We start from the raw sequence: 20,104 nt of genomic DNA, 5'->3' as shown, positions 1-20,104 counted from the left end.
CAGTTAACGGCGTTTTCAAAGTTACAGACCTGCTGTAATTTTTGTTGAGAGGTTTGGGAGGTGTTTGGATGTGGGCGATGAGAGGGTTGTGGCTGAGCTAATGAACAAGGGTAATCTAACATTTATATTTTATTCCGAGACTTCCAAAGATATTCAGCAAAGTTTCTCCATTGAAACTCATAAGGACCCTTGAATTATTGACAAGTTGCCCACATCAATTGAAAACTTTCTTGGCAGCAGAAAATGTAGTGAAAAATAGGAAAGGTTCATTCTGGGAAAGAAATCAGGCAGTGGATCTCCTCAGGGATCTGTTCTGAAGCCTTGCAATTTACAAGATTAGTGAATGATATGGGGCAGCTTGGAGAAATGACAGTGAAATGTTTTTATGCGTAACTAGATTCATGAAAATATGTCGGTAAATGTATATCATGTCAAAGGGCCCTATTTTGTGGGAGCTGAATGGAATTTTAGACAAGATGATCTTGATTTTTTTTCTGAAGCTAACATTATAAAGAATTTGGATTCCTGACTTCTGGAAGTGTCAAAGAGTCTCAGACCCAATGAATGAGCTCTAAGCTCACCCCGAACCATTAAGCTCCAGTGTCAGGAGGGGGGAGCTGGCTCCCCTTCAATATCCGCTCGCCCCCTCAGCTGGTCATAACAAGGTTCATTTGAAAAAGATCCCTGTCCTTGTGGATGATTTTCTCCCAGGCACAAATAAATTAGTAGGGGCCAATCTAACCAGGCTTTCTGAGTTAACCAAAGGAGTTAGGCATCGTTCTTGGGGATAAAGGAATGAGAGAGTCTGGGGAGAAAGCAGGACCAGGATGAGCTGGAATTTCAGCCATGATCGTATTGAATGATGGAGCAAGTGCTCAGGGCCAAATGGCCTACTCTTGCTTCTGTGTTCTTTGTTCCTAAAAGCCATGAATACAGTTTCTGTTTTTTTTGTATATGTGGAGATGTGCAAAGTGTAAACTTTAAAACGTACTTGTTTTACTTTCAGCATGTATGAACTGCACCAAATTTGCTGAACTACAGGAGAGATTAAATACTCTGGAGAATAAGGTAAATAAACTTATTTGAGTGCAGAAAAATGTTTTACTTGCTTACTGACTTAGGTCAAAATGTAATCAATCCGTCTGGAATGTGGAGTAATTTCCCATTCAATACATGTTAAATGTTCAGATATTCGATCATTCGAGAACAGAATTATGTTTCTATCAAAGGTACGTTTTCATGGCTTTGCGGTAAGGTCAAGGCTAGGAATGGACTTCCTTAGATCTAAATGGACATTCATGTGGAGGGAAGGGTAATCACGATTGACCAGTGGGCAGAGTCTGAAGGAGAATTGAGTGGGGTTCGGGATAGCAAAGATGTTGGTGCACATCCGAGAAAAAGGAAGGGCTGTGAGAGAGGCGGGTGGAGCAAGAGATACTTCTGAGTACAAGGCAGTGATGGACCTTTTCTCATAGTCAGGGCAAGAGAAGCATGGAGATAACAGTCAGATGCAAACCTGGCAGTGGCAGAACAGGGACATAAGGGAGAAATGACAGATTGTAGAGGATACTCAAGAAGGAGGTGGCACGGTGGCTCAGTGGTAACCATGGAAAACATAGAATAGAAAACATAGAAAAATACAGCGCAGTACAGGCCCTTTGGCCCTCGATGTTGCGCCGATCCAAGCCCACCTAACCTACACTAGCCCACTATCCTCCATATAGTGGGCGGCACGGTGGCACAGTGGTTAGCACTGCTGCCTCACAGCGCCAGAGACCCGGGTTCAATTCCCGCCTCAGGCGACTGGCTGTGTGGAGTTTGCACGTTCTCCCCGTGTCTGCGTGGGTTTCCTCCGGGTGCTCCGGTTTCCTCCCACAGTCCAAAGATGTGCAGGGTCAGGTGAATTGGCCATGCTAAATTGACCGTAGTGTTAGGTAAGGGGTAAATGTAGAGGTATGGGTGGGTTTCGCTTCGGCGGGTCGGTGTGGACTTGTTGGGCCGAAGGGCCTGTTTCCACACTGTAATCTAATCTAATCTAATCTAATCTAAAAATATGCCTATCCAATGCCCGTTTAAATGCCCATAATGAGGGAGAGTCCATCACTGCTACTGGCAGGGCATTCCATGAACTCACGACTTGCTGAGTAAAGAACCTACCCCTAACATCTGTCCTATACCTACCCCCCCTTAATTTAAAGCTATGGCCCCTCGTAATAGATGACTCCATACGTGGAAAAAGGTTCTCATGGTCAACCCTATCTAAACCCCGAATCATCTTGTACACCTCTATCAAGTCACCCCTAAACCTTCTTTTCTCCAATGAAAACAACCCCAAGTGCTTCAGCCTTTCCTCATACGATCTTCCTACCATACCAGGCAACATCCTGGTAAACCTCCTCTGCACCCGTTCCAGTGCCTCCACATCCTTCCTATAGTATGGCAACAAAACTGCACACAATACTCCAGATGCGGCCGCACCAGAGTCTTATACAACTGCAACATGACCTCAGGACTCCGGAACTCAATTCCTCTACCAATAAAAGCCAGTACACCATATGCCTGCTTCACCGCACTATTTACCTGGGTGACAACTTTCAGAGATCTGTGTACATGGGCACCAAGATCCCTCTGCTCATCCACACTACCAAGTATCCGACCATTAGCCCAGTACCCCATCTTTTTGTTACTCTTACCAAAGTGAATCACCTCACACTTATCTACATTGAGGCTCCATTTGCCACCTTTGTGCCCAGCTCTGCAACTTATCTATATCCCGCTGTAACCTGACACATCCTTCCTCACTGTCAACAACTCCACCGACTTAGGTATCATCCACAAACTTGCTTACCCAACCTTCTAACCCCTCCTCCAGGTCATTTATAAAAATGACAAACAGCAATGGTCCCAAAACAGATCCTTGCGGAACACCGCTAGTAACTGCACTCCAAGATGAACCTTTACCATCAACTACTACCCTCTGTCTTCTTCCAGCCAGCCAATTCCTAATCCAAACCTCCAACTCACCCTCAATGCCATACCTCCATATTTTTTGCAGTAGCCTACCATGGGAACCTTACCAAACGCCTTACTAAAATCCATATACACCACATCTACCGCTTTCCCCTCATCCACCTCCTTAGTCATCTTCTCAAAGAATTCAATAAGGTTTGTGAGGCACGACCTGCCCTTCACAAAACCATGCTGACTATCCTTGATCACATTATTCCTATCCAGATGTTCATAAATTCTATCCCTTACAATTCTCTCTAAGACTTTGCCCACAACAGAAGTGTGACTCACCGGCCTATAGTTACTAGGGTTATCCCTACTCCCCTTCTTGAACAAGGGAACCACATTTGCTATCCTCCAGTCTTCTGGCACTATTCCTGTAGACAACGAGGACATAAAAATCAAGGCCAATGGCTCTGCAATCTCCTCCCTTGCTTCCCAGAGAACCATAGGATAAATGCCATCAGGCCCAGGGGACTTTTCTATTTTCACCCTTTCCAGAATTTCCAACACCTCTTCCCTACATACCTCAAAGCCGTCCATTCTAATTAATTGTGACTCAGTATTCACATCGGCAACAATGTCCTGTTCCTGAGTGAATACTGACGAAAAGTATTCATTCAGTGTCTCCCCAATCTCTTCAGCCTCCACACGCAACTTCCCACTACTATCCTTGACTGGACCTATTCTTACCCTAGTCATTCTTTTATTCCTGACATATCTATAGAAAGCCTTTGGATTTTCCCTAATCCTACCAACTAAGGACTTTTCATGTCCCCTCCTTGCTGTTCTTAGCTCTCTCTTCAGGTCCTTCCTGGCTACCTTATAACTCTCAATCGCCCCAATTGAACCTTCACGCCTCATCTTTACATAGGCCGCCCTCTTCCCTTTAACAAGGGATTCCAATTCCTTATTAAGCCACGGCTCCCTCACACGACCCTTTCCTCCCTGCCTGACAGGTACATACTTATCAAGGACACTCAATAGTTGCTCCTTTAACAAGCTCCACATATCAATTGTGCCCTTCCCTTGAAGCCTACTTTTCCAAGCCACGCATCCTAAGTCGTGCCTTACTGCATCATAATTTCCTTGCCCCCAGCTATAACTCTTGCCCTGCAGTGCACACTTATCCCTCTCCATCACTAGAGTAAAAGTCACCGAATTGTGGTCACTGTCCCCAAAGTGCTCACCTACCTCTAATTCTAACACCTGGCCTGGTTCGTTACCCAGAACCAAATCCAGTATGGCCTCACCTCTTGTTGGCCTATCTACATATTGTGTCAGGAAACCCTCCTGCACACATTGGACAAACACCGACCCATCTAAAGAACTCGAGATATAGCTTTCCCAGTCAATATCTGGAAAGTTAAAGTCCCCCATAACAACCACTCTATTACTTTCACTCTTCTCCTGAATCATCCTCACAATCCTTTCTTCTACATCTCTAGGACTATTAGGAGGCCTGTAAAAAACTCCTAACAGGGTGACCTCACCTTTCCTATTCCTAACCTTAGCCCAAACTATCTCAGATGGCGAGTCTTCATCTATCATCCTTTCCACCGCTGTAATACTACCTTTGACAAGCAATGCCACAACTCCGGTGGTAAAAACAATGACTGCAGATGCTGGAAACCAGATTCTGGATTAGTGGTGCTGGAAGAGCACAGCAATTCAGGCAGCATCCGAGGACAGGCATTTTGCCTGTCCTCGGATGCTGCCTGAATTGCTGTGCTCTTCCAGCACCACTAATCCAGAATGCCACACCTCCCCCTCTTTTACCCCCACCTCTGACCCTACTAAAACATTTAAACCCTGGAACCTGCAACAGCCAATCCTGTCCCTGTTCTACCCATGTCTCTGTAATAGCCACAACATCGAAATCCCAAGCTGCAAGTTTGAGGAGAAAGTGCGGACTGCAGATGCTGGAGATCAGAGCTGTTTCCAATGCCCCTCCCCCAAGTCCTTCCAGCAACACATTTTCAGCTCACGTTGCAAGTTCACCTACCTTATTTCGTATATTTCTTGCATTGAAGTATACACACTTCAAGCCACTTTCCTGTTTACAGGCACCCTCCTTTGAGATTGATGCCATGTTCCTAACCTCCCTACACTCCAGGTCCTGCACCCTAAAGCTACAGTCTAGGTTCCCATGCCCCTGCAGAGTTAATTTAAACCCCCCCCAAGAGCACTAGTAAATCTCCCCCCAAGGATACTGGTGCCCCTCAGGTTCAGGTGCAGACCATCCTGTTTATAGAGGTCCCATCTTCCCCAGAAAGAACCCCAGTTATCCAGATACCGGAATCCCTCCCTCCTGCACCATCCCTGTAGCCACGCATTTAACTGTTCTCTCTCCCTATTCCTCGACTCTCTATCACGTGGCACGGGTAACAAACCAGAGACAACAACTCTGTTTGTTCTAACTCTGAGCTTCCAACCTAGCTCCCTGAAAGCCTGCCTAACATCCTCAGCCCTATTCCTACCTATGTCATTGGTGCCAATGTGGACCACGACTTCGGGCTGCTCCCCCTCCCCCTTAAGGACCCGGAAAACACGATCAGAGACATCACGTACCCTTGTACCTGGGAGGCAACATTCCAAACGTGAGTCTCTCTCGCCCCCACAAAATCCCCCTATCTGTGCCCCAAACTGTCAAGGCCCCAATAACTATTGCTCTGCTCTTCTCCACCCTTCCCTTCTGAGTAACAGGGACAGGCTCCATGCCAGAGGCCTGAACCCCATTGCTTACCCCTGGTAAGTCGTCCCCCACACAAGTATCCAAAACGGTATACTTGTTCTTGAGGGGAATGGCCGCAGGGGGTCCCTGCACTGGCTGCTTCCTCCCAGTCCCTCTCACTGTCACCCATCTGTCTGCAATCTTTGGAGTTACTACTTCCGTAAAGCTCCGATCTATGACCCCCTCTGCCTCCCGAATGATCCAAAGTTCATCCAACTCCAGCTCCAGTTCCCTAACCCGGTCTTGGAGGAGCTGGAGATGGGTGCACTTCCTGCAAGTGTAATCAGCAGAGACGTCCATGGCATCCCTCACCTCAAACATGTTGCAAGAGGAACATTGCACTGCCTTCACTGCCAACCCTCTAAAAGTAACCTTTTTAAAAAAAAACTAGATCTAAAGAATAGAACAAGCAAAATGCAGCACTTACCTACTTACCCGGGCCTTATTATTAGGATAGAGGAGGAGGGTGGGTGGGAGGCACTACCTCTGTAGTGCCTCGGGTTCCTCTCCTGCGCGCTTTTATAGGGGAAAAAAAACCTACCCAGATAAGGTTGCGCTACACCAGCTTCCGGGTCCGCTCCACGCTTTCTTTAAAAAAAAACTTTCAAATTTAAACCGTTAAACAAACGTCACCGAGCCTTCAAGCAGCCACTGCCAAACAGCCCTTACCTGCTCCGCTGAGAGAGTGAGCGCCAGGAACCCCAGTTCGAGTCCAGCCTCTGGTGACTGTCTGTCTGGAGTTTGCACATTCTCCCTGTGTTTCTGTGGGTTTCCCTTTGGTGCTCCGGTTTCCTCCCACAGTCCAAAGATATGCAGGTTAGATGAATGCGTCATGCTAAATTGTCCATCGTGTTCAGAGATGTGTAAGTTAGGTGTATTAGTCAGGGGGAAATATAGGGTCGGGGAATTGGTCTGGGTGGGTTACTCTTTGGATGGTCGGTATGGAACTGTTGGGTCGAAGGGCCTGTTTTACACTATAGGGATTCTCGGAGAAAAAGAAAGGTCAGATGGGAGTTTGGGAAATGACTCATGAGAAATGCACAGGTAAAATTCATACTGCTCTCCTGGCTATTGTTATGAAATCAGGGCGTTTAATAATCCTCCATTAGACACCACATTCTATCTCATTGGCAAGTAGGGTATGCCTCCAATGGCTGCACTTGCTCACGCAGAGGATTTTCCATTTAGAAGTACTTGTCATCCAATCATTTCATGCATATTCACAGGGGAGGTGCAGACATAGTGGTAGTCGCACTGGTAATGCAGAGCCCCTAGGTAATGTTCTGAGATGGTGAAATTTGAATTCAATGAACATCACAATTTTTGCTGGCACCTGAACCTTCCTGTTTGACTGAGGGAATGTGGAGATGATGATGTGTGATGCTGAATTTCCCAAGCATTTATAAAGTACATGCACTTTTTACTTGTGCATTGTTACAGCTCTTCATGTCTGGAATTCAGTAATGACTGAAGTGTGTTTTACAATCTCACTGTAGACATTGATGTTAGCTCATCTAACTCCTAGTCAGAATTGCTATCGACAGTGATGAGATATCTAGCTCCTGTCTGGGGAAAAGCTTGATTCCCAGCTTAATCCATGCTCTATCTGGGATGTGATGCGTCATCAATGTTGCGATTCATAGAGTCATAGATCTATGTAATGAGGTCTGCCAGTTGGACTTCATAGGATATGAATTCCCTGATTGGGCTGTTAATAGAACATAGAACATACAACATAAAAACAGGGCCTTCAGCCTATAATATTGTGGCAGACATGAATCCAAATTAAACTAATGCCTTCTACCCACCCTAGGTCCGTGTCCCTCCATTCATGGCTTATTTATGTGGTTATCCAAAAGCCCCTTAAATGCCCCTATCATATCTGCCCCTACTGGTGCCCCTGGCAGCGTGTTCCAGACTCCTCTTTCTCTTTGTGTAAAAAAAAGTGCCCTTCACATCTCCTTTGAGCTTTCCCCCTCTCACCCTAAATGCATGCACCCTAGTATCACACATTTCAACTCTTGAAAAAAGATTCTATCAACTCTATCCATGCATCTCATAATTTTATAATTTCTATCAGCCTCCATTGCTCAAAGGAAAAGATCCTAGTTTGTCCGGCCTCTGCTTATCACTCATACCCTCTAATCCAGGCAGCATCTTGGTGAACCTCTTTTGCACCCTTTCCAAAACCTGCACATCCTCCTGTAGTGTGGTGACCAGAATTGAATGGCCTAATTTATAAAGCTGCAACATCACTTCCTGACTCTTGTATTCAATTCCCGACCAATGAAGGCAAGCACACTATCTGCCTTCTTTACTACCCTATCTACTTGTGTGGCCACTTTCAGGGAGTTATGGATCTAGGGCCCCAAGATCCCTCTGTACATCAATGCTATTAAGGATCCTGCCTATAATTGTATACTTTGGTTTAACATTTGATTGCCCAAAGCTCAGCACCTTGAACTTACCTGGATTAAACTCCATCTGCCATGCCTCCACCCATATCTGCAACTGATCTATATCCTGCTGTATCCTTTGACAAACTTCTACACTATCCAAAATTCCCGCGATCTTTGTGTCATCTGCAAAATTACTAACTCACCCATCCAAGTTTTCATCCATGCCATTTATATAAATCACAAACAGCAGAGGTTCCAGCACAGATCCCTGCATAACACTGCTAATCATGGACCTCCAGCCAGAAAAACCCACCCATCACTACCCTCTCTCTTTTATGGGTAAGCCAATTCTGAGTCCAAATGGCCAAGTCACAGTGGATCCCAATCACAGAGCGCTGGCTGACAGATAAGAACAGGAATGTCCCTCCAACTCTATTTTGATTTAGTCCCTACCCTCCCCTTCACTGTTTTGATCACACAGCACTGCCCTTTGATGTGAAGGGCAGTGCTTGTCACTGGCCACCCGGGTGTTTTCTATCTTCCTGGTGGTGGAAATTGAATAAAGATTTGTGCACTTTGTGTCTTTCACTGTTTCTCCCACCTGCACACACACACCATGGGTGCTGGGGATAAAATAAGCACTACCGCATTTAGGTGGTAGTGTGGGGGTTAAAGGGGATAATAAAAAAAAATAAAAAAAATAAACAGGAGATTCCTACCTTCCCCTTCACTGTTAAAAAAAAAATAAACAGAAGGTTCTTCCTGGTGGTAAAAAAAAAGAAAAAAAGAACAGGAATGTCCCTCCAACTCTATTTTGATTTAGCCCCTACCCTCCCCTTCACTGTTTGATCACACAGCACTGCCCTTTAATGTGAAGGGCAGTGTTTGTCACTGGCCACCCGGGTGTTTTCCTATCTTCCTGGTGGTGGAATTTGAATAAAGATTCGTGCACTTTGTGTCTTTCACTGTGTCTCACACCTGCACAGACACACCATGGGTGCTGGGGATAAAATAAGCACTACCGCACTTAGGTGGTAGTGTGGGGGTTAAAATAAAAAAAAATAAAAAAAGAAGAAAAGAAAAAGAAAAAAAAGAAAAAAAAGAAAAAAAGAGAAAAAAAAAGAACAGGAATGTCCCTCCAACTCTATTTTGATTTAGTCCCTACCCTCCCCTTCACTGTTTTGATCACACAGCACTGCCCTTTGATGTGAAGGGCAGTGTTTGTCACTGGCCACCCGGGTGTTTTCCCAACTTCCTGGTGGTGGAAATTGAATAAAGATTCGTGCACCTTGTGTCTCTCACTGTGTCTCACACCTGCACACACACACCATGGGTGCTGGGGAAAAAATAAGCACTACTGCACTTAGGTGGTAGTGTGGGGGTTAAATAAAAAGAAAAAAAAAAGAAAAAAAATGAAAAAAAACAGGCATAATAGGTCCAGGCAACGGGCTAAAAAAAAAGAAAAAATAAACAGGAGTTTGCCACCGGGCGGTGGGGATCCCCAGTGAAAAACAAAAAAAAAAGAACAGGAATGTCCCTCCAACTCTATTTTGATTTAGCCCCTACCCTCCCCTTCACTGTTTGATCACACAGCACTGCCCTTTGATGTGAAGGGCAGTGCTTGTCACTGGCCACTTGGGTGTTTTCCTATCTTCCTGGTGGTGGAATTTGAATAAAGATTCGTGCACCTTGTGTCTCTCACTGTGTCTCACACCTGCACACACACACCATGGGTGCTGGGGAAAAAATAAGCACTACCGCACTTAGGTGGTAGTGTGGGGGTTAAATTATAAAAAAAAAAACAGGGATGTTAGACAGCCTGTCACTCTGAGAGCTAGTGGCAAGGGAGCCAGATCAATGTTAAAGACTCTCCACACGTAAATAAAAGGTGACTTATGATATGGTACCAGCCTCTGTGGAGTTATCTCAGTGGCAGGGAGGGAAAAGCATGCTCCTCAAGAAATTCACTCGCAACAGTCGACTTTGAGTATGGTTAAGCATATCTGGCATCATGCCATTATTTGAGAAGTTTGACTCATTTGATTCTGCCGTCAAAGACTGGGCCCAGTTTGTGGAAAGAATGTGTCTTTTTTTTTTCTGCACAAATGCTTTTTTTTTTCTGGACAAATGACATTGGGGTGGATAAAAAGCAACAAGTAATTCTCCTGACAGCTTGTGGACCCACAGCTTTTTCGGTTATGAAGAGCTTAACTTTCCCTGAGGCACAAGATACTAAAACCTTTGAAGAGTTGACGGATTTAATTAAGAAATATTGCAACCTTAAGCCACCTCTAATTCTGAGATGCCTATCAGTTTTACTTAGCAATTGGAGAACGAGGAGAATCTGGTTCAGGACTTTTAACTACATTAAGATGATTGACAGAGGGATGTGACTTTGGTTTAAGCCTCAATGAGATGCTGAGCCACTGTCTGGTATGTGGGATTAATGATGTAGCCATGCAAAAGCACCTTCTAGCCAAAGCCCAACTGCACTTCCAACAGATACTACAACTGGCTTTATCATTGGAAAATGCAGCAAATAGAACATATAAGTTGCAGGGTAATCCAATGGAAGTGGACACCTTCACCAGGCTGACTGAGCTTGGGGAACACTACTTGGGTGAAGGTAATTGCATAGCCTCACTCACGACATATCCTGGTCAGCCCACAGCGAAACCCCAAAACAAGGCCAAGCCTCGGCCAAATGGTTAAGGTTTACTTCAGGATCCAGGCCGGCAAGCCATTATAGTTGCTGCTGGTTTACGACCGTGAGACAGCAAAGGAGTCTCACTAGGCTAGAATTGAGTAAGAGAATTCATATACCGGTATCCAGGAGAGTGCACATTCTGGAAAGTCCACCTACATCTGGTCTGCAAGTGTTAAATTGCTTAGCAACATCCAAATTAGAACCAATCAAAATAAGCATCTGTTTAAACAGTCATCCAGTTTTAATGGCGTTTGATACCAGCTCAGCCATTTCAGTGATCGCAGAACTGGTCTTTAACAAAATTCACTCTGAACTCTCACCCTTAAATTTGCACAAGACTTTGACCAGACTGAGAACCTATACTGGGGAACCTTTACAGATTAAGGATACAACTTTGGTATCGGTCTCTTATGAGAAGCAACTGTTTCAGTTACCAGTGATGATAGTAAAAGGGTTGGACCCAAGCTTGGAGTAAAATTGGTTTAGAAAGATTCACTGAGGTTTGCTCAACATGTTTCGATTAGAAAATGGCTGCTTGAGTGAAGTCCTCATGAAATGCCCAGAAGCTTTTCAGGAAGGTCTAGGGACATGAAAGGAGACAAGACAAGGAAGCAGTTCCACAATTCTGCATAGGCCCGCCCAGTGCAATTTGCATTATGGACAAAAGCAGAAGCAGAAATCAGAAGGCTGGAAAATGAAGGAATCATCAAACCAGTCCATTTTGTGAATGGGCAACACCAGTCATACCAATTATTAAGTCCGACTGATCGGTTCAGCTTTGTGGGAATTTTAAACAAACTATAAACCTCTTTTCACAGCTTGATAAATAACCAGTTCCTCACTTGGAGGACTTGCATGCAAAGCTGGCAGGAGGGCTGTTCTTCACGAAGCTGGACATGAACCATGCATACTTGCAATTATGGTTAGATGAGGATTCCCGGTAGAATGCTAAAATTAATACCCGTGAGAGTTCGTACCAATATTTGAGACTGCCATTTGGGGCATTGTTAGCCTGTGCCACTTCTCAATGGATGAGGGAGAACATTTTACAAGGTCTACCACAGATACCCTGTATATATTCTATTTTGCTCAAAAAATTCCACTTTAGAAATAGAACCAGTCTGACTCAAGATTGGGACACAGACAGATTTTAACCTCACACCTTTAATGCATTGTCTGAGCTGAGATGGCACCTTTTGTTATAAAACCTGAAGTTATCTTGAGAATGTCACTTAAAAGAATTGCTGGGATTTACATATTAAAGAACCACAACTAGCAAACCCATTCATAAAAAACATCATCTAGGTTTGTTCAATATGTCATTTCAGCTGCATGACACTATAATCTTTTGCTAAAAATCTGTGCCTTATGATCCTGCTTCACAACCACCTGATGAAGGACCAGCATTTCGAAAGCTAGTGCCTCCAAATAAATCTGTTGAACTATAACCTGGTGTTGTCTGATTTGTAACCTTATTCCAGGTCACCATTTATTGGGAAGACCAATAGGAACACTTAGAGAACTTGATGTTTCTCCTAGGAAGGCCTATGTCTTAGAAGGGAAGAATGTGTGTTCCAGGCACCCCAAGTGCTGTACTTGGGTGACAAAATTGTCAAGGCTGGGTTATACCCGTTGGAAAACAAAGTGATGGCGGTCGAAGGTGCCCTGGCTCCCATATCTGTACTGGAGCTGGGGTCTTTTCTTGGGCTGGTGAATTATTACAGGAAGTTCATACATAAGCTGGCGTCCATCCTGACACCTTAGCATCAACTCTTAAAAAAGAGTAAGCCTTGGAGGTGGTTGCGTATCAAGCCGTAGCCTTCAGGGAAGTAAAAAAAAAGCTCTCATCCGCTAAAGTGTTGGCATGCTAAGATCCCAAGTGAGATCTGGTGCTGACATGAGATGCCTCCTTGTATGGCATTGGAGTAGCATTAGCTCATAGATGGCCCAATGGAGAGGGCCACAATAGCGTAAGCACCCAGGACATTTGCAAATGCAGAATGTAAATACACCCAGATAGAGAAGGTAGGTTTGGCAGTCATATTTGGAGTCAGGAAGTTGCCACCAAAACCTCTATGATGAATGCTTATAATGTTATCGGACCACACACCCCGTTAGATCTACCTAAGGAGGATGAGGCAGTGCTGTCCCTAGCTTCAGACTGAGTTCACTGGTAGGCTTTCATACCAAGCACGTATAATTACAAGTTGGACCACCGTCCAGGAGGCCAAATGGCAAATTGGATGCATTGAGCTGCCCCCCACTGGCAGATACACCACCAGTGGCACTGCCACTGGAAGAGTCCATAATGGTTTTAAACTTTCTGGGCATACTTCCAGCTACGGCTAACAATGTCAGACTTCGGATGCAGAAAGATCCAGTCTTGGTAAAACTGAAACAGCTTGTGGTGGGGGAAACCAAAGGGCCGGCACCAGAATTGAAACCATTTTGGACCCAGAGAGACCAGATCACCAGTAGAGGATGGCATATTACTGTGGGAGCAAGAGCGATTGTCCCAAGCAAAGCTCATCACCAGATTCTGGCAGAACTCCACCAGAGTCATCCAGGGGTTTCCAAAATAAAGATGTTGGCAAGAAGTTTTGTCTGGTGGCCAGGACTGGATGCAGACATAGCTGCATTGGTGGGGCAGTGCACAGTGTGGCATTAAGCTCAAACATTACCACCAGCATCTCACCCACATTCATGGGAATGGCTGGACAAACCCTGGACTTGGTCACATGTCAGCTATGTAGGTCGTTTCATGGGCTCGATGTTCTTAGTCATTGTGTACACAGCACTCAAAGTGGATTGAGTTTATTTGTCAAACACAGGAATGGCATTTGGTATAAAGGGAAAAATGGATGTTCCACGTGTGTGCCTCTTTTGCAATATATGAATACAGTACATATATACATACAGTATATATGCACTACACTAACTGATGCTCTCCTTCATCACATTGCTCATGTTTGGCCAATAGAACACTTCTCTTGCCTTCCTCAGACATGACTTATTTCCTCAATGGCCTGCATGGACATGCCTTTTCACCTCCTTTAGGATAATGACCATATCCTTTGTATAAGATGGCACTATGGATTATCCATCATCTCTACAATCTCAATGTTCCGTTATAGCAGCCAATGCTTTCAGACCTGCCTGACACCACAAATTCCTATAGCATCTTGTTATGTAGTTGGCTTGATTTGAGCAAGGTATTTGTTGTTAAGGTTCCCTATCTTTGCTGACTTGATGACTTCCAGAGCATGTCAGGACGTTGCTTCTCATTGAATCTGAAAGGTTTCATATTCTGTCTTAGTATCCTCAACATTTCTTCATAGGTAGTGCTACTCTTGACAGCACGTCTGCTCTGTAGCTTGGAGATCAAGAATATGAAATAATGTTTTTAGTAGCAGCTTTGCAGCAAATGGAAATAGATTGAGAAAGATTCTTTGAAACAGCTTGTGTTCAGACCCAACTGTTACATTGTGTCTCCCAAACAAGTATTAATGCAAATACTCACAAGCAAAGACAATAACCAAGCATTTCTTTCTATACTGTGTGAAGCATTGTTTAGATGTGTGTTCACTCCTTTGATACAAAATGCAGCATGTTGTCCTCACAGAGATTCATTAGTGATTCCTCATGGGCCTTGAAGTGTTTGTCACATCTCCAATTCAGAGTGTTCCCCCTCATTCCTGTGACAATAAAGCCTCTTGTGTTGTTTTGCTCATATCGCATTCCCATTGCTTTCTGAGTCTGGTGGGGGGTTGTATAATAAAAAGTGAATGTGTCTACTGTGAAGACCATCAAAGAGTAATTGCAGGGGTCTCATGCTTGGCGGTCCATCCATTGTAACAATTGTCTCCGTGGAGGGCTCCTGCTGGAGTGGTCAGCATGTTTTCTTTTTCTTTTGCAATCTTCTCACTGGTTTAGACCGTGTACAATACTGGGCTCATTTTTTTAAGGATAACTCCCGGGACTCCTGGAGAGCCATCGCTAAAGTTCCTTACATGGACCATATCTCCCCCTCATAATTTTTGAGATCTAGGTAAAACTTTGAAACCACTGTGTTCCTTGGAGTCAGAGCCCTTTCTTATGGCTTGCACCTTCTCTTCATCAGGGTATAATCTGTCCTTATCGATTCTGTACCTGAAGTACAACACCTCGTTTATGTGGAACATCCATTTTTCCCTTTATACCAAATACCAGCATCAGAAAAATGCTATGGGTCTTCCTCCAAACTCTCCACATGTTCCTTTGCAGTAGCTCCTGAGACTAAAATGTTATCCAGATAAACCCCCCACTCTGCGCAGCCCTTGGAGGATATTCTCTATATCCCCTTTCAAAGATGGCGCAAGCCGAAGAGATACCCCAAGTGCAAGTGAGTGTACTCATACAGTTGTTTGAGAAGATTTACAGTTTATAGCTTCTTGGATGACCCTTAAGCTCCAGCTGGAGGTAGGCAAGGATCGTATTCAATTTAGAAAATATGTGCCCCTTACCCCACCCCACCCCCAGCCAGCTTTGCATATAAGTCCTCTCTGTCTGTCAAAATGGGAAGCTCTGTTGACTGTCACAGAGACAGACCAAATTGTCAGGTCTTATAACAGGGACGACTGGTGTGGCCTATTCAGCAAATTGTACTGGGCATATGATGCCCAGTTCCTCTAGATGTTTCAATGTGCATAGGGAGCAGCCAAGCCTTCGTGTATTTGGGTCGGCCTCTAGGTCTATCGAGATCTTGGTCCTGGCATCTTTTATCTTCCCAAGGGTACTGTGGGATACTTCCCAATGACTTCATACAGATTGCCAGTACCCATTTTAAAAGGTTTTGGGCTCCACAAATCAACTTTTGAAAGTTCTTGTCTAGTACCATCAAAACTGGCCTTGCCCCAGTTTGGACTTTAACTTGCAGACCAGACCTATCCTTTTCCATAACTATTTTAAAATTAATTGAATTATGGTCACTGGTCTCAAAGTGCTCCCTTGCTACCACCTCAGTCACTTGCCCTGCCTTATTTCCCAAGAGGAGGTTGAGTTTCTGTAATAACTATGATATGCCAGACCCATATCCCCATGCATGCCCTGCATGCATCTTGCATTATCTGTCAGGCCTCTTGCATCGAACTAAATGCAGTTTAACTCCACCAGTTTTCCCACATTCTTTGCTGTGATCTTGCCAGTCTTGTCTATCTCAATTGGTCTCTTTAACGTCTGGATCAGCCTCAACATTCACTTTTGTCTCACTTCTGTTTAAGGTCCCATAGTCTGGCCAGACTCATTTAAACTCTCTCAAGTGGATCTTGTAAATCTCCCTACCCGGGATATTGGTCCCCGTCCAGTTCAAGTGCAACTTCTCCCTCTTGCACAGGTCACCTCTTCTCCAGAGGAGATCCCAATGATCCAAATGCCTGAATACCCCTTGCATTAGCTCATCAGTAACACATTCATCTGTCCTATCTTCCTATTCCTCTTCTCACTAACATGTGACAGTGGGAGTAATCTAGAAAGCTTTTAACCTCCTCCCTAACTCCCTATACTCACTCTGCAGGCCTCATCCCTTTTCCCATCTATGGCATTGGCACCAAGGTATGCAATGACCTCTGGCTGTTCATGCTCCCTTTTCAGAATTTGCTGCAATCGCTTGGAGACATCCTTGACCCTGGCACCAGGGAGGCAACACATTATCCTGAAGTCTCACTCGCAGCTACAGAAACGCATGTCTGTGCCCCTGACCAGAAAATCCCCTATCACAATTGCTCACTTGGACTTTACCATTCCCTGCTTTACAGGAAAGCCAGTTGTAAGGCCAAAGACGTGGCTGCTGCTGCTATTTTCCCCTGAGAAGCTATCCCCAACCAACTTTATCCAAAATGGTGTCCTTGTTTGAGAAGAGATAGCCACAGGAGGCTCCTGCAATACCTGCCTATCTCTCCTTACAGTCATCCATCGATCTGACTGAACTGGCAGTTACTATCTGGAGTTACTATCTGTCACACTGTCTGGCTCCTGTATGCTCCTCAGTGTGTCCAGCTGCTGCTGCAACTGAACCACGTGGTCTGAGAGGAGCCGCAGGTGGACACACTTGCTGTCGATTTGGTCACCGGGGACACTCAACTGTTCCACAACCTCCTGCATACGACAGGAAGAGCATCCCACTCTACTGACTGTCATGTCTACCCCTTTAACAACTAGCAGAGTTTGGAAAAGGGGTTAAAAAAGGTTTTCCTTTTTGCTGCTCATCCTCCTCAACAAAACTGGGTTAATTCCACAATCAAAACAATCTCTTAACATTTCCCAAAATGCTGACTCATACTCTGTGTTCCACCAATTTCCACAACTTTGTCAAGAATTCAGAATTCCCAGAAAGTCTATTTGCCGTGTTGTAGTGCTGCAATATAGCAGATGGTTTGGGTTCAGAGTGATCCGCTACGATTTCTATCAGTCAGTCAAAAGATTTTGACTTCTGGGTCGCCGCATTGGTTAAACCCTTTATGATGCTGAATGTTGGGCCCCCACAAGCAGTCAGGAGAATGATGTTTTGCTAGTGATTCCCTTCTATCCTGTGTGCCTGAAAAAGGGTCTCATTTTTTCACCATACTGGGACCAGTCCTCCACAGCCACATCATAACGTTCCAGTTTCCCAAACAGCAGCGTTTTCCATATTTTCTGATCACGGTCTGGGAGGTGGGTCAGAAAGCTTTAAGCGGATGAATACTTGCAATGGGTGGGTAGTCTTCTGTGGAAAGATTGGACTGGTCAGACTTTCGCTCATTTTACAATCGGTTCAAAAGCACATTTTCTTTTAACAGGAAGTTGTTATTGAGATGGATTAGACTTTAAAGAAACAGTCTTTAGATGATAAATAATAACTTCAGCAGTGCTATTATTCCAGATGTTTGAGCTGCATCTTACAGATACTGTTGGAGTGCCACCTGCAGCCAATGAGACATCAGATACAGCTATGCCTTGGGAGAACCATATGCTCATACAGAGGGGACCGCCAGGTCCAAGAGGTTAGTGCCACCATCACCACACTATCATCTTGGGCATGATTCATCACTTGGTTTTGGGGGGGATAGGTAAAATATTGATGCTGACATGAGAATTCAGGGGAAAGATACAGGTGCTGATGTGAGAATGGGGGGCTGCACTTTCAGTCCATTATGGTTAGAAGGAAGTAACCTGATCAGGGTTTGGGTTAGATGTTGACCACACCCTGCTTGAAGAAAAGGGTTGTCCTGTTGTAGAGTTTGTTTCTTTTGGCAGTTACCTTAAATCTATAAACAGGAAGAGAAATTGCTGAAGAAACTCAGCAGGTCTGGTAGCATCTGTGTGGACAGAAAGCAGAGTTAACATTTCAATCCTTCAGAATGCAGGTACACTCGAAATGTTAACCGTGTTTCTCTCTCTACAAATGCTGACAGGGCAGCTGCGTTTTCCCAGCAATTTCTGTTTTGGTTTCGGATTTCCAGCATCCTGAGTTCTTTACATTTTTTAAAATTTAACTTTAAATCTATGTCCTTGGTTCTTTCACCAATGCGAACAGCTTGTCTCTGTGCCATGATTTTGAAAACGTCTAGCAAATTTCCCTTCAATTTTCCTTTCCTTCAAAGGAGAAACGTCCCAACTCCTCCCTAACTGAAACTATATTAGTGCAGCTGAGAAAACTGTTTAAAAAAAATGGAATTCTTGGCTTTATAACTAAAGGACCAGAATACAACAACACATAAGCCAATACTAAACCTTTAACAGTACCTTGGCCTCAACTGGAGAATTGTGTAAGAGACAAGACATCATGCTTTACGAAACGTGGCAAAGTGATGGATAAGAAGTGGAGAAGATTTACTGGAATGATACAAGTGATTAGCAAGCTCAGTTAGATGGAGAGGTGCTCTTCTTGTTGGAACAAAGAGGTGAAGAGGAAGTTCCAAAGTTTTTTGAATCACCTTAAAATCGAGTTAAGAATAAACAGTTTTCAGTGACAGAAGGGTCAGTGATCAGAAAAGAATTAGTTAAGGAAGATGAATCAGAGATGAATGACTGTGAACTGGAATCGGGGTGAGTGACTGTGAATTGGAATTGGGGTGAGTGACTGTCAACTGGAATAGGGGTGAGTGACTGTGAACTGGGATCGGGGGTGAGTGACTGTGAACTGGAATCGGGGTGAGTGACTGTGAACTGGAATCAGGGGTGAGTGACAGTGAACTGGAATCGGGGTGAGTGACTGTGAACTGGCATCGGGGGTGAGTGACTGTGAACTGGGATCGGGGGTGAGTGACTGTGAACTGGAATCGGGGGTGAGTGACTGTGAACTGGCATCGGGGGTGAGTGACTGTGAACTGGGATCGGGGGTGAGTGACTGTGAACTGGAATCGGGGGTGAGTGACTGTGAACTGGAATCAGGGGTGAGTGACTGTGAACTGGCATCGTGGGTGAGTGACTGTGAACTGGGATCGGGGGTGAGTGACTGTGAACTGGGATCGGGGGTGAGTGACTGTGAACTGGAATCGGGGGTGAGTGACTGTGAACTGGGATCGGGGGTGAGTGACTGTGAACTGGAATCGGGGGTGAGTGACTGTGAACTGGCATCGGGGGTGAAAGACTGTGAACTGGAATCGGGGGGTGAGCGACTGTGAACTGGAATCGGGGTGAGTGACTGTGAACTGGAATCGGGGGTGACTGACTGTGTACTGGAATCGGGGGTGACTGCGAACTGGAATTGGGAGTGAGTGACTGTGAACTGGAATTGGGGGTGAGTGACTGTGAACTGGAATCGGGTGAGTGACTGTGAACTTGAATCGGGGGTGACTGACTGTGAACTGGAATCGGGGGTGAGCGACTGTGAACTTGAATCGGGGGTGACTGACTGTGAACTGGAATCGGGGGTGAGCGACTGTGAACTAGAATCGGGGATGAGCAACTGTGAACTGGAATTGGGGGTGAGTGACTGTGAACTGGAATTGGGGGTGAGTGACTGTGAGCTAGAATCGGGGTGAGTGACTGTGAACTGGAATCGGGGTGAGTGACTGTAAACTGGAATCTGGGGCGAGTGAATGTGAACTGGAATCGGGGCTGAGTGACTGTGAACCGGAATCGGGGGTGAAAGACTGTGAACCGGAATCAGGGGTGAGCGACTGTGAACTGGAATCGGGGGTGAGTGACTGTGAACTGGAATCGGGGTGAGTGACTGTGAACTGGAATCGGGGTGAGTGACTGTGAACTGGAATCGGGGGTGAAAGACTGTGAACCGGA

At 45.0% G+C, this 20,104-nt stretch overlaps 1 protein-coding gene across 4 annotated transcripts in view; it reads left to right on the top strand.

Annotated features, from left to right (window-relative positions):
* Positions 1–20,104, top strand: part of LOC122563844 (collagen alpha-1(XXVI) chain-like) — a 325,474-nt gene that overhangs the window by 146,921 nt on the left and 158,449 nt on the right. For all 4 annotated transcript variants that reach the window (XM_087977065.1, XM_087977067.1, XM_087977066.1 and 1 more), the window contains exons 4-5: positions 1,007–1,068; positions 17,745–17,865. In XM_087977065.1, the coding sequence (XP_087833191.1) occupies positions 1,007–1,068; positions 17,745–17,865 (183 nt within the window). The remainder of the gene's footprint in view (positions 1–1,006; positions 1,069–17,744; positions 17,866–20,104) is intronic.

The sequence above is a fragment of the Chiloscyllium plagiosum genome, unplaced genomic scaffold, assembly GCF_037043375.1.
Source record: "Chiloscyllium plagiosum isolate Xiang-an unplaced genomic scaffold, Cpla_swu_hap1 HiC_scaffold_31, whole genome shotgun sequence".
Lineage (NCBI taxonomy): Eukaryota > Metazoa > Chordata > Chondrichthyes > Orectolobiformes > Hemiscylliidae > Chiloscyllium > Chiloscyllium plagiosum.
This window is presented reverse-complemented; position numbering and strand designations above follow the sequence as displayed.